This window comes from Tamandua tetradactyla, chromosome 19, assembly GCF_023851605.1.
Source record: "Tamandua tetradactyla isolate mTamTet1 chromosome 19, mTamTet1.pri, whole genome shotgun sequence".
Lineage (NCBI taxonomy): Eukaryota > Metazoa > Chordata > Mammalia > Pilosa > Myrmecophagidae > Tamandua > Tamandua tetradactyla.
Genome location: NC_135345.1, coordinates 853486 through 867766, shown reverse-complemented (window position 1 = coordinate 867766; position 14281 = coordinate 853486). Strand labels below are relative to the sequence as shown.

Genomic DNA, 14281 nt, shown 5'->3' with positions numbered 1-14281 from the left:
CCTCTCCTTCTGGTTTTCCTATTGTGACTACGTTACACCTTTGATAACTGTTCATTGGTTCTTGCAAATTCTGTTCTGTTCTCTGCATTCTTTTATTCTCTTTGCCTTTCCCTTGGGGAAGTTTCTACCGATGCATTTTCAGGGCCCCTGGTTCTTTCCTTAGTTGTGTCTAACTACTGCTGTGCCATCAAAGGCACCCTGCATTTCTGTTTTAGTGATTTTGAGTCCTAGCATTTGTTTCATTTCTTTCTCTAGTTTCCACCTCTCTGCTGACATTATTCTTTTGTTCTTGGGTATTGTTTTCATTTTCTGGTGGTGTCCTTAACATACTTATCATAGTTATTTAAAATTCTCCGTCCGAAACTTCCAGATCTCTGTGTCATATCTGAGTCTGATTCTGTCGCTTGTTCTGGCCCTTCAGATGTGACTTTTCTTGCCTTTAGGCATGTCTTGTAATTTTTTGTTGCGAGCCAGACACAGTGCTTTGGACAGTGGGAACAGGGGTGAAGAGGCTTTTATGTGAGGTTTCTGTCACCCTGCCCGGAAGCTGGGGTCTGTTTGTGCACTGCTGTAGCTGCAGGCACGGGGGCTCCCGTTTCCTCCCATGTCTTTTTTTCCTCCTCTGTTATCTTTGGATTCCTGTAAGAACTCCTTAAATACGTGCATCTTGCAGCTCTTTCTGCTATATTCCACTGTTATTATACTGGAGCCCTTTGACATGACGGTAAAGTACTGAGGAGGGGAAGGATTCCACAATCTTACGGCTTCGTCTCTGTCTTCCAGTGGGTCTTTGTCCCTGGGCTGGGGCCTTCTCAAGTGCTTCCTTGTTTCCCTCCCTTTGGGTGAGACAGGAAGGCCCGAGCAGCTGCAGTTACATAATTGCCTTTCCCCCAGGTCTGACGAAGATCTAGTAAAATCTTTTCCTTGGAGAGTGAGGCTTTGTTATGGAGAATACCTGGGCACATTTCAGAATGATAGCTTTCCCTTCCCCCTGCCAGACACAGGCTTTTCTCTGTGCAAACCTGACGGGGTGCTGAAGGTAAAACCTCTGAAAGCTAGGGGGCCCCCCAGGAGTTACTCTCTCACATGAATCTATACTTCACCTCCAGCATTTTTTTTTCAAAATAATTTTTTTATTAATTAAAAAAAATTTAACAACAAACAAACGCAAACATTCTTAACCTACGATCATTCTACATATGCAATCAGTAATTCACAACATCATCACACAGTTGCATATTCATCATCATGATCGTTTTTTAGAACATTTGCATCAATTCCCACCTCCAGCATTTACGTTTCCTGTTGTTCACAGCTGCAGTGGCAGTCAGGGGGGCCACGTAGGCTGCCCCTGAGGTCCTCTCCGCCCCGAGGGTCCGCCCTCCGGCAGGGAGCCTACTGGCCCAAGGTCGCGGTGACTCTCCACCCACCCTCGGGGGGAGCTGCCAGGCGGGGTGGCAAATGGGTACGTGGTATGTGGGGTGAAGGTGGAGAGCCGAGACCCCCAACGACGCGTCCCCCTCCAGTAGGCACAGAGGCTGCAAGGGAGGCCCCATGGATGGCTCTGGGAGGTCACAGGCCGAGAGGGCTCGGCCCCTTCGGGTGCTGTCCATGCCGTCCAGTGGAGTGACCAGCTTTCCAGAAAGAGGGCAGGAAAATTTGCTGGTGGAAACCCTAAGCCTGCAAGGCACAGACGTCCTCCCATCCCATGAGGATGTGACTGGACTCGGGGACGGAGTGGACAGAGGGGCCATGGCTGGAGAGTAGGCCTGCCTGGCCGCCTCCTCCTCCCGCCAGGTGAGCGCTCCTGCCCTCCCTGCCTCCCTCCCCTCCCTCCCGCCCCCTCCCCCTCCCCCTCTCCCCCTCCTCCCCTGCTTTCCACCCACTCGGAGCGTGTGACCAGCACTTCTGAGACCCTGGGACGCAGCATTGAACAAAAAGGCAAAAACCCCTTCCCGTAAGGAATTCTAGTGGAGGGAGACAGACAAGAAAGCACAGAAAGTCCATGGGCGGACAAGATGCGGGAGAGGTGGAAAGGAAGGGCGGCGGTGGGGGGTGATTTTAGGGGAGCAGCCAAAGGGGTCCTCCGTGCGAAGACGGCCCACAGGCCTGGGGAGGAGCGTCCAGGCAGAGGAAGAGCAGTGCAAAAGCCCTGGGGTGGTGCAGGCAGGGGACAGAGGAGGCCGGTGTGGAGAGAAGGGGCAGGCGCGGGAACTCTGGCTGCTCCCCTGCCCAGGACAGGAGCCTCAGGGGGTGCGAGTGGGGAAGCGGGGACCTGCCTTAAGGCTCACAGGTCTCTCGCCGCGGCCATGCTGGTGTGGGCTACATGAAGGGCCTGGCAAGGCTGCAACGACCCGGGCAGACTGCCAGTGCCCGGGAAGCTGGGGGCGGGTATGTGCTGAGGACACAGTCTGCAGGCTCCCTCATGGGCTGGGGGGGCAGAGGGGAGGGAGTGGGGGTCTGGCAGTGAGTTTCTTGGTCTCAGCACTGCAGGGACTGGCTGGGGTGTGGGGGATACCATGGAGCGGGGGCATCGAGAGAGGCCAGGAGTCCAGTTTGGCCAGGTCAGGCTGGAGTGTGGCTGGGGCGGCGCCCGGGACGGAGGGTTGAGAGGACCTAGGGGCCCTGGGAGGCCGGGCAGTGCGCAGTGTTTCTGGTGAGTGGGTCCCTCTCCCTACGGAAAGTCTAGTCCGTGCTCACCTTGTCATATGCTGGGGGCCTGGACACTAAAATATGACTACAAACTGGTGATGTTGCAAGGGGGCAAAACAGCAAAACAAAACAAAACAAAAACCACCTCTCAAAGTAAAGGCTGTGACCCCCACGGTGGATCTACTGTTGTGGGCAGGGGCATCCCCCCTCCCCGCAGGTGCATGGGGTGGGTGGCGGCAGACACCCCGTGCTCTTTACGCTGTGCTCCTTTTGTGACCATGGGCACAGCCCCAGTTTCCATCCATCAAATGAGGATCACATTTTATCTCCCCAGAGTCGAACACTCCACTGGAAGCCGTGTCCAAAGCTATAAGACAAGAACATGAAATAAGAAGTTGAGCATTGAGAGGAAGAGGTAACCTGTCAGTATTTGTCCACAGTCATCTGTATAGAAAACTCAACGGCATCACAAACTAGCTGACCGCTGGAGACCCTGGCAAGACTGCTGCATGTGGCTTTGCTGGCAGCCCAATCTTCTCTGACCAACCACTGAAAAAACACCAAGAGCAGCAAAGTATTAGAAAATAATTGCAATTGCACGCAAAACACTTTGAAATGTTCTCTCCTGTTCTCTTTCACTGTCTTCCACTTCATTTTTTTAAGATTCAGGTTAAGACCCAGCAAATGGATTCTAAAGTAAAACGGGTCAAGACCTGGAACCAGCCGACATGGCAGTGAGCTTCCTGAGCAGCCCGGCAACTGACGAAGAAGGCGCTCTACTCAGAGGCGAACATTTAAAGACTCCGTTAAATGACATTAAAAACATCTGAATAACTATAGAGATCATCTCTGTTTGTGGATGGGGTTTACATCTCTCCACATTAATGCAGAAATCCATTGCAATCCCAGTCAAAATTCTAATTTTTCTTTTTATAACAAATTCTATGGTTTAATCCCAACATTTATATGGAATAGCAAAGGTCCGTTAACTTGGTCCCTGTGCTGGCTTGAACGGATGTTTGGACCCTAGAAAAGCCATGTTTTAATCAAAGTCGCATTTCGTAATGGCAGAATAATCCCCATTCAATACCATGTGTTTGAAACTGTAATCAGATCATCTCCCTGGAGATGTGATTTAATCAAGAGTGGTTGTTAAGCTGGATTAGGTGATGACATGTCTGCACCCTTTTGGGTGGGTCTTGATTAGTTTCTGGAGTCCATAAAAAAGGAAACACTTTGGAGAGTGGAGGAGATTCAGAGAGAGCAGAGCAGAATGACATAGCCATGAGAATCAGAGTCCACCAGCCAGAGACCTTTGGAGATGAAGAAGGAAAATGCCTCCTGGGGAGCTTCACTAAACAGGAAGCCAGGAGGAGAAGCTAGCAGATGATGCTGTGTTCTCCATTCTCCATGTGCCCTTCCAGATGAGAGAGGAACCCTGACTGTGTTCGCCATGTGCCTTCTCACTTGAGAGAGAAACCCTGAACTTTATTGGCCTTCTTGAACCAAGGTATCTTTCCCTGGATGCCTTTGATTGGACATTTTTATAGACTTCTATGGACATTTTCTTGGCCTTAGAACTGTAAACTAGCAACTTATTAAATTTCCCCTTTTTAAAAGCCATTCCGTTTCTGGTATGTTGCATTCTGGCAGCTAGCAAACTAGAACAGTCCCCGTGACTGCAGGGTTGCTGCGATGTGTGTGTGACAGACAGTTGGTTCTGACACAGCCCACAAGAGAGCAACCGGGGGACCAGAGGCAGCTGGTGTGGCGTGTCTGCGTGCACAGCGTGCACCTGTGCCTGGAGATGTGTGCGTGCACCTGCGGGTGTGCACGTGTGCGCACGTGTATGTGTGCATGTGCACACTGGAGCTCTGATTCCTGGCACAGATGGAGGGGCTGGATGGCATCCTAGCGGGTGGTGCGGGGAAAGCCAGCCCCCAGGCGGGGAGAGGGGCGGACCCCACTGATGTTGCGCTGGGGAGACTACAGAGGGGTCAGAGGCCCAAACTGAGAGTCCAGCATCCGGCGAAAGGGGGTGGGAGGGCAGCTCTGCAGGGCGGGCAGGGGAACAGATTCTTAGCCAGGGCTGCGAAAGCACAAACCTTGCGGCAGAGGCGCCGGCAGATGTCACGTGCCAAAGCTTGTGCAGACACAGAGCGGAAAGCCCCTTAGCGCTGGCCCCAGAGCGGGCAGGCCGGGAAGGCCCCAGCTTCTCTGCATCCTTGGGGAGTGGTGGCCACTGCAGGGCTGGCGGCGGGCAGGACACCTGCTGCCCTACAACAGTTCAGGGTCCTTCTCCTGGGGCCCCCTGCAAGTCCCCAGGTCTGGGAGATGGAGGGCCTGAGACCTCCGCCTGGACTTAAGGAGTAGGGGAGGGGCGGTCATTCCCGGGGGCAGCTGGGGTGGCTGAGAGAGGGCAGGGCAGGGAGGCAGGCTCCTGCCCCGTGACCGCTAGCCCCCCCCCCCCCCCACTGCCCCCGCGCCCTCTCGATCGTAGCTCAGGCTCTCAGGAGTCCGGGAAGCGGCCCAGGCCATCCCCGCCCACAGTTGCTCTCGGGAGTTCAGTTTCCAACAAAAACAACAGCCTGGAGAAGGATGGAGACGCGCCAGCCGCTGTCCTCCCAGGAAGGGAGCCATCTGGCTGCTGCCGCCTCGCCCTTGGCCCCCACGCTCAGGCCAGCCGCCTCCCCTCCTTGTGACCCCGGCCTGGCCCTGGTTGGGACCCCACGGCCGCTCCCGCTCCCGACTCGGGTGACAGCGTCTGCGCACAAACGCCGGGGGCTCAAGGACAAGGTGGGGTCAGCCCTGCCCAGCCGCAGTCCCCGCGCCTCCGTCCCTTCCCACGGGGCAGCCCTGGGCGGTTGTCGTGGGTGCCCTCGGGCTGGTTGGGCAGGGGCTGCCGCCTTTCCCCACCAGCCCCTGGGACCAGGGAACCCCACCCTCTAAGCGCCCCAAGGCTGTGGGCCACCTACCCCCTCTAAACACCCTAAAGCTGTGGACCCCCCACCCTCTAAGCCCCTCCTCTCCCCACACCAGCCACCAGCCTGTGCTCCTGCTCTGGACCCTGCCCCCCACCCCACCCTCCAGCAGAGCCTGTGGCCAGCAGCGTCGGGACCTGTGCAGCCTCCTCCTGCCCGCGGGCCCCCCACCTGCCCCCGCGTGTCCCCCCCAGCTGCTGTCACACCATCCCACGCCAAAGGCCAGCCTTGGTCTGGCTTGCTTGCTGCACGCAGCTGGGTGAACGAATCGCAGTCCCCGGAGGGCCGAGCCGCGGGGGCAGGCGGGGATCCCCTCCTCTGTTCTTCCCCCGGAGCGCCTGACCCCAGCATGGGCTCCTTCCAGCTTCAGAAGGCACCGCACGGGCCCGACCGCTGTGTTTCGCGGGGCGGTGGTGGTGGGGGGTGGTGGCTTGGCCTGGCCTTCCATCTGTCTGGAGACCCCTCTCTCACCACGCTTTTCAGCGACGGGGCAGTCCCCTCCCATGAGGGCCCCTGTAGCAGCCCAGTGTTCCCCACAGCCTCCACTGGGCTCCTCCCCCCACCTCCCTTTCCAGGCTTGCCCTCTGGGCCGCCCCACCTCACACAGGCTTTCTCACCTGCTGCTGCTGCCCCGCTGCGCTGGGGCCTTCGGCTTGGGAGGCGGCCGCACACCCCTGTGCGCACACAGCCCCCCCACCACCCGGCGACCCTGATTCTCTGTGGCCAGGATGGATGCATGGATGGATGGACGGACAGACAGTGGGCAGGCATATTTGGTACCCAGCAGTGGGGAGGGGCTGCTCCGGCCCGGGGAAGGATGCTCTGGTCGCAGCTCTGGGATCACACGCCAGCCAGGTGACCCTGGCTGCTGGGCCATGGCGGGGGACAAGGGCGTCCCTCCCCCGAGTTCTGCTGGGTCCAGAATCACCCCAGTGGGCACCCTGAGAGGCGGCGAGCAAGCCCCTGGTTGCAGGGAGGAGGCGTCCGCCAGCTCAGGCCAGGTCTGAGCAGAGGCCACAGGGTTGGGGGCGCGGTCACCCCAGCGCTGGGACAGGAAGAGGGACCCGGTGGCGCCAGCCAAGATGTCACAGCCCGAAATGAGAACCACCTGTGGGGCCTGGCTGCTCCCCATCAAGGGCCAGAGGCCAAGGCCCTGCCCAGCCGCCCCTGCACCCCGTCCCTGCCCCCCAGCCATCCCTGCCCCCCATCCCCGCCCCCGCTTAGGGTGGGGGCCTCTGGGCGTCTCTGCCTCCACCTGGCATGGCCTGGAGCTGTCGATGGGGGTGGCCGGGGATGAGTGGCCCCTCCCTCCCTGCTGCCCCCTCACCCAGGCCTGAGAGAGGAGCCCTCTGGGACCCCAGCCCTGGGCCATTCTGGGCAGCAAGGCTTTGGCGCCCTGAGCTGCCCTCCCCCACCCCAGTCAAAAGTGGCAGGTGCCAGTGATCTTGCGGGGGCTGGGGGGAGGCAGGGGGTGAGGGGGGTACCGCGGGCCAGTGCCCACCTCCTGGCATTGGAGGGGAGAGGCGCCTTGGCAGGGCCCACCAGGAGGGGAGTGCCAAGTGGGGGTCTGACGGCCTGCGCCCGGTCAGGGCGACCTTCACTGGGGCGAGGACTTCGGGGAAGGTGCGGTGAGCGTGGGGTGGGATGTGAGGGGTGTGGTGAGGGGGGTGGGCAGGGGTCATCAGGTTGGTGTCAGGTGCTGCCCCCGCGGACCGCGTGGTAACGGCCCTGGGCACTTTGGCAGGAAAACAAGGCAGGCCTGGGGGGCGCGTCCTCCACCCTGTCCTCAGGACCCGCCCCTGGCCCTCGGAGGGCTGCCCCTGGGGGCGGGAGGGGATCCAGGCGGGCTGCCCTCCTGCCCGCGGCTGCCCCACCTGGCCGGGTCCTGGGGGAGGGCCAGGGGTCTCCAGGCCTCAGCCGCAGCCCGCAGAGCTTAGCACAGGCAGCCGTCAGGCAGCGACCATCAGGAGAGCTGCTGGAAGCAGGAAGGTGCCACAACTCAGTGGTCAGCACACGTCTCTCAGGCTCAGGTGGCTTCCGGTGGCTGGAGACCACCCACTTCCCCAGCAGTCAGAGCTAGAAGATGCCTCGGAATCGGCTGGTATGGCAGACCTAGCTGGGAAAAAACTCGACGAGGTAAAAGGGACTCACTGCACAGAGGGAAGGACAGGTCCCGGCTCAGCCAGAGACACTCATGGGGTCGCATTAAAAACACGAGCAGAGTGTCTCTGTAACCAGGTAGGTTGGTTCTAAGGTTAATGTGGAAAATGTAAAAAGTAAGAGTAGCTTAAATATTCAGAAATAAAAGAGTAACAGTCTTAGGAGGACATCCTGAGCAGGTGTTAAAACACAAGTCAAGGCTACTAGCAGCTGAACCTGAGTCTTGTCGGTATGCGAATGCGACAAAATACAAAGCACAGAAACAGAGCTGAAATCCTCAAGGGATTATGAATGTGGTGAAGGTGATGTTTCAAAAGGATTTGGTGTGGAAAAAGTAAATTGTCAAGTAAGTGGCCAGCCCGCCCCCATGGGCCTTGTCCTTCAGACACTGCAGCAAAGACAGCGAATTCGTCAAATATTTCCCGCGACACCGCACCCTGAGTTGCGGCCAGGTGATGTGTCTGGAGGCTGAGTGTGCCACAAAGGCTGCGTGCCATGTCCGGGGTGAGGCGTGGGAAAGCAGCGTGCTAGAGAACGCTTATAACTCAGTAACACACTGAAACATTTCTCCCAAGAAGACAGACAGATGTCCAGTAAGGCAGGACGAGATGGGCAGTGTTAGCCGTCTGGAAACAGCACAGCAACCCCCAGGGAGGTCCCACTCCACAGCGCAGGGGCCGTGCGCAGGCGGCAGACAACGGCAGGCGCGGGCGGGACGCGGGGCGCTCTGGGGGGAAGGCCGGTGGCGCAGCTGCTGAGAAGACAGTTTGGTGGTTCCTCCAAAAGTTAAACAGAATTATCCCATGATCTGCAGTTCCACTCCTAGACACATACCTAAGAGAAGTGAAAACATATGCTCACACAGTAATTGACGCGTGATGTTCCCAGCAGCCTTATTCAAAATAGCCCCAAAGTGGAGACAACCCAACATCGATCAACAGACGAGTGAAGAAACAAAATGTGGTGTACCGGAAAATTGGGATGGACATTCCAATTGGAATATTAGTTGGACATGAAAAGGAACAAAAGGGGGTGCACGGGTGGTTCAGTGGCAGAGCGCTCGCCTTCCACGCGGGAGACCTGGGTTCGATTCCCGGACCACGCACCCCCACCCCCACCCCCCACCTCCCCCACCCCCGGCCCCGCGCCAAAAAAAAGCGAACGAAACTTTGATACCGGCTACGACACAAATGAACCTTGAAAACATTATGCTGAGTGAAAGAAGCCAGACGTGAATACCACATACTGTATGATTCCATTTATGGGAAATGTCCTGAGAAGCAAACCCACAGAGAGAGAAAGCAGCAGAGAGGTGGCCCCAGGCTGGAGGGTCTGGCAGGAAAAGGGCAGGAGATTTGGTTTTCTGGGGATGAAAATGCTTTGGAATTAGGTATCTGTGAACATACGAAAAACCTTCGGCTCACACACTAGGAAAGGGTGGTTGTTACAGTTGTGAATACATCTTGAGAAAGCTATTTAAAAAGCAAGTTTACTTCCCCACCTCTCTCTCCACCGCTGGCAGCAAGAACACAGGCCCGCATAGAGCGGCGGGTCCAGGGCCACAGAAGCCGCGGGGCTGCCGGGTCACCAGAGGGCACTGCGTCCCGGGCAGCTGCTGGAGTGCGTTCGGCTGCGCGGGAAGGAGAAACAGGCTGACCTGGCCACATGGAGCTGTCCTAAACACGGGTCCACTCTGCGCTTGGTCACAGGCCACAGAGGGAGCGGGGGCAGTGCTCCTTCTCCTGCCTGATACAGAAGCTGGTCCCGGAAGTGGGTGACCTCGCAAAAACCCGCTCGGCACAAAGACACATGGCACTGCTTCGCGGCCCTGCAGTGGGCAGCGGAGAGGCCAGTGGGGAAGGCTGGGGAAGTGGCCACCACACGGAAACAAGCGTTTGCACAAACTGTCTCTTGCAAGGGGCAGCGCACGCCCCCACGGAGCTGGCAACACTGGGGGACGCGGTTGGAAACAAGACGGTGTGCGCCCGTGTGTGCGCCTGTGTGTGCGCGCGCGCCATGAGAAGGAAAGACGTGGAACAAGCAGGCTGAAATGAGAGCGCGGAGGGAGCCGGGGAACCCCGGAGGCTCGCAGTGTAGGAAAAGCGTCGGGACCTCATCGGTAAGGGAAGGGACAGGGAGCCACACGCGCCCAGGAAAAGCCCTGCTGGTCGGAAGTGCCCGAGCAAAGCCCGATGCGGTCACGGCTGCGGGTAGAGCTCTCCTGGGACAAAGAGGCCGTGGCGAAGTTGGGCTCCCCGGGCTGCGTGGACGCAGCGGTCCCCGCTTGGCGCAGGAAGGAAGGCGGGACGCGGGACACCGGAAGACGCGCGGCGTCTTTCTCAGCTGCGCGTCTGCGGCGCCTCGCAAGGTCCCGCGCTCTCTCCCTACGCCGCACGTCGATGGCGCGCGCGGAGCCCTGAGCGCGGCGGTCAGTGCGCGGCTCCGCGGGTCCCTCGGCCGCTTTCGAGTCTGCGTGGGTGCCGAGGTGGCGCGGGGCTGTGCGGCGCGGCCACTGCAGGGGGACGGGAGCTGCGCTACACGGAGCCTCGCGGAGAGGGTGATTCCGCCGCCCCAGCCACTGCCCTGTGCCAGTACTCCCAGGCCCGGCCCGCAGCACGCGCCGCTCTCCAGAGGCCAGCGGGAAGGAGGGCCCGAGCCAGGGTGCCAGAAGCCGGGCTGCGCCCCGGGCCCCAAACGCGAGGCGGCAGACCAGCAACAGGGGCCTGGGCCGCCCCGCCCCTTGGAGCGGACCGTTCCTGCACCCCGGGCTCCGCCTACCGAAGGGTCGCAAGAGACAGTGTAGCTGCAGCAGCTGTTGGCATAAAAACAGGCAGCATCCGAAGTCACCGCAGCCAACCCCCACCCAACCCCGACGTCTCCTCTCCTCCCTTCCGCGACCCCTCCCCAGGCAGGTGATGGCCACGGCACCGTGGACCTCTCTGAGGCTCTTGCCTGCCCCTGGCGCCCTCCCTTGAGCCTCCCCTCACCCACTCCTGCCCTTGGTCCCCCCACGGCTCTTGCCCCCAATGCCGGATTTCGACCCGGCCTCAGGCTTGCAGGAGGTTGCCGCTGGTGGATGCCGTTCTGGGGTGGACCCCCCAGGGGCCCTCCAACGTTCTGATCTGGCAGCTGACCCCACAGTTGCGGGCCTTGTCCGAGGGGCTCAGAGCCCTGGGGTCCCGCGGTGCTTCCGCCACTGGCTGGGCCTGTCCTGGTGCCTCCCCTCTGGACTGGGCGGGTGTTCTCATCTGCCCACAGGTGCCCAGACCCTGGGCTTCCTGCCCTGCCCAGAGCAGCTGCCAGCAGGCGCAGCCTGGGATGCTGGCTGCCCAGGGCGTCAGGCAGGGATGCCAGAGCTGTAACAACAGCACCTCCAGGGCAGATGCCGGAAACTTCTCTCCAGACGCTGGGATCCCTGGCCTTGGAACACCCTGGGGCAGCTCCTTCTGAAGCTGGGCCTCTAGCAGTGCCTCCTCCTTCCAATGGCCACACCTTGGTGACCCCGGGCAAGGCCCCCCAGCTCGTCCCCGCCGTCCCCAGTCTCTCCAATCCCCTCCAGCCCTGTATGGGGCCAGCGGCCTCCCCCCAGCACCCACACACCATCCCCCCAGAGTGAGGGCACCAGCTCCACACTCCCTGGGACACCTACTCGTCCCCCGAGTGACCCATCCTTTCACACAAGCTAAGATGTCATTATTTACTGGTTACTTAATCAGACCCCATTCTCCCTGTGATTATTATTTTTTTCACAATCACACGGTCACATTGCAAAAGCTCTGTCATACATTCGTCTTCAAGAAACGTGGCCACTGGAACACAGCACTATGGTTTCAGGCATTTCCCTCTACCCTAATACCTTAAACTAAAGGTGATATCTATTTAATGTGTAAATTACCTCCAGGATAACCTCTCGACTCTGGAATCTCAGCTATTGACATTTTATTTTGACTCATTTCTCTCTTTCCCCGTTTGGTCGAGAAGGTTTCTCAGTCTCTTGATGCCGAGTCCCAGCTCATTCTAGGATTTCAGCCCCACATTGCCAGGAAGATCCACACCCCTGGGAGTCATGTCCCAAGTAGACAGGGGGAGGGTGGTGAGTTTGCTTGTTGTGTTGGCTGGAGAGAGGCCACATCTGAGCCACAGAAGAGGTTCTCTTGGGGCTGACTCTTGGGCCTAATTTTAAGTAGGCTTGACCTATCCCTTGTGTGGTTAAGTCTCACAGGAACAAACCCCAAGATTGAGGGCTCGGCCTGTCGCTTTGGTTGTCCCCACTGCTTGTGAGAATATCAAGAATTCTCCACTTGTCTCTGCTGCCTTTAGGTCCACTTTGCCGGTCTTTAATGGCTCACATACCCCACAACCCGGTCCCGAGTCCCCTCTGGTGCTCACGGGGCCACTGCTGTGGATTCCCTCGCAGGGCTTTATGCCGCTCATGCCACCCGCAGACCCGACCAACAGCCAACATGTGTCAGAGCATGTGTCCGTGCCAGCTGCTGCGCAGTCTCCTCTCTCACATACCCCCTGGGCAGGTGCCCTCGCCACCTGTGCTACCGATGTGGCACCTGAGACACAGGGAGGGCAAGTCGCTGTCCGAGGCCACACAGAGTGGACTTCTCTTTTCATGCTATGCCCTTATCCATCCATAGGATTTTAAGATTTTTTTACCCAACTTAAAGCGCTGGACTCTAACTGGAATTGCAGTAAATGTGCATAACGGACTTGGGAGAATTAGCATGGGGTGAGTCTTAAGTCCCTCCCAACTTGCTGGGTCTTTCTCTTCAGCTTTCCTTGTTTGCCCTGCACAAAGATTTCTGGCTCTTTTCTAGTGGGTTGTAATGTAGAATTGTGGATATTTTATTGGATTCTACTGGCTATTCTTTCAGATTTTTGTTTTCGGCTTCATTTTCTTCTTTTTTGTAGCGTATCAGGTTTTACTATTAAATTTTACTGGTTTCATAAGATGGATTACAGTTTTCCATCTTTTTATGAGTCCTGGAAAAGTTGAAATGACACCAGGATAACTTTTCTTCCAGCATGAGCTCAGATAATACAGCAGTGAACATGTGTTCCCGGAGCTCTTCTTTCTTGATTTGTTTTTAATCACCTTTCCAGCTTGTTATAGTGATATATTCATGTTTTCCCTTTAAGTTATTTCAGTGATTTATATTCACTAAAAAATTATGTATTTGCTCCAGGTTTCCAAACAGTTGCCACAGATTTGCGTCTTGTGGTATCACTGTTTTTCCAATCTCTTCTGCAGCTGGATGTCCTTTTCATTGCTCATCAGTAAAAGTCTCTAAACTTCAGCACCCACAGATTCTAACCATCAGAGGCTTGTGGGCAAGGGAGGAGATTTCTAGTTTACCTTCTTTTAGGGGAAAAGAGTGCTCTTTCTATTCGCTATGCTTCCTGCTTGTTTTCCACTTCATTACTTCTGGTTTTATCTTCATACTGTTGTCTTTCTAGCTTCTTTTCCCATTCCTTATCACTCCCTGTCTACTGCCTTGAGATGGGCACGCAGCCCCCTGCTTTCAGCCCTCTCCACGCAGCAGGTATGTGGGGGCCAGGTGAGTTGCGGACCTGCCCACCTCCTGTGACCCCGCTTCCCAGACAGCTTGTGGGTCAGACCTGACTCGTGTTTTACCTGCGGGCCCCCAGGGGTGTTTCTGGATGGGGGGTAGGTACCGGTTTATTATGTATTTTGAATACAGCAATGTAAGTTAATATATATTTTTAATCCATGGGGGCTTTCTTTGTGCTGAGCATACACGGACACACAGGGCTGGGCGAAAGGCTGTGCTTCTCCGGGCACGTGAGGCCTGGGTTCTCCTTCTGGGCCTCAGGTCGTTCCAGGCCCTTGTCCTGGATGGGGGTAGGGAGGGCCGCCCCCCCCCCCCCCCCCCCCCCGCTGAGCTCAGAGCACACAGGCCTGGGTCCTGGACGACGGCGACGAGTAAGAACCCCCAGGGGTCAGTCCCTCCACCCAAATACGCTCAACTGGAAAAACCATCAGAATCAACCCTTTAGAACTCGGAAACCTGACCAGATATTTCTGATGGCCAGGGGATGCTGGAGGTGTCTCCCAAGTGGGCGCGAACCTGTGCTGCCCGGTCCTAGGCCCTGCTGTGCTGTGGGGTGGCAGCTTGCGTAGCTGGCCAGCTGGTGCCAGGGGACGGCTGGGACCTTGTCCTCCCGAGCTGTGTATTTTGGTTGGTCTGGCGACTCCCTCAGGGACAGCACAAACACTGGCCTTTCAGCTTCCCAGACAGTGGGTAGTGTCAGAAGATTCAAACCAAAAGACACCCTTTTATTTGGAAGAAGATATTTAAAGAAATTTCTGTCAGGTCACTGCCTGACCACAGAGAAAATAGAACAGAAACTTCAGTGACAAAAGACAACAAGGAATATAGACTTTACAAAAATAACCTGGAAAAGTCACCAAGCAAATAGATGATGTCAGCCCTCAGCAAGCAGTGGTCAGCGGCCCT

The 14281-nt window shown here is 57.3% G+C and overlaps 1 protein-coding gene across 5 annotated transcripts in view; it reads left to right on the top strand.

Annotated features, from left to right (window-relative positions):
• CTBP1 (C-terminal binding protein 1) overlaps positions 1-4275 on the top strand; it is a 59802-nt gene extending 55527 nt beyond the window's left edge. For 3 of the 5 annotated variants that reach the window (XM_077136200.1, XM_077136201.1, XM_077136202.1), the window contains exons 10-11: positions 1527-1797; positions 2987-3046. In XM_077136200.1, coding sequence (XP_076992315.1) covers positions 1527-1767 — 241 coding nt within the window. In that variant the 3' untranslated portion in view covers positions 1768-1797; positions 2987-3046. Of the gene's footprint in view, positions 1-1526; positions 1798-2986 lie in introns of all 5 variants that reach the window. The other 2 variants (XM_077136199.1, XM_077136205.1) reach the window with 2 other exon arrangements.
• The last annotated feature ends 10006 nt before the right edge of the window (positions 4276-14281 follow it).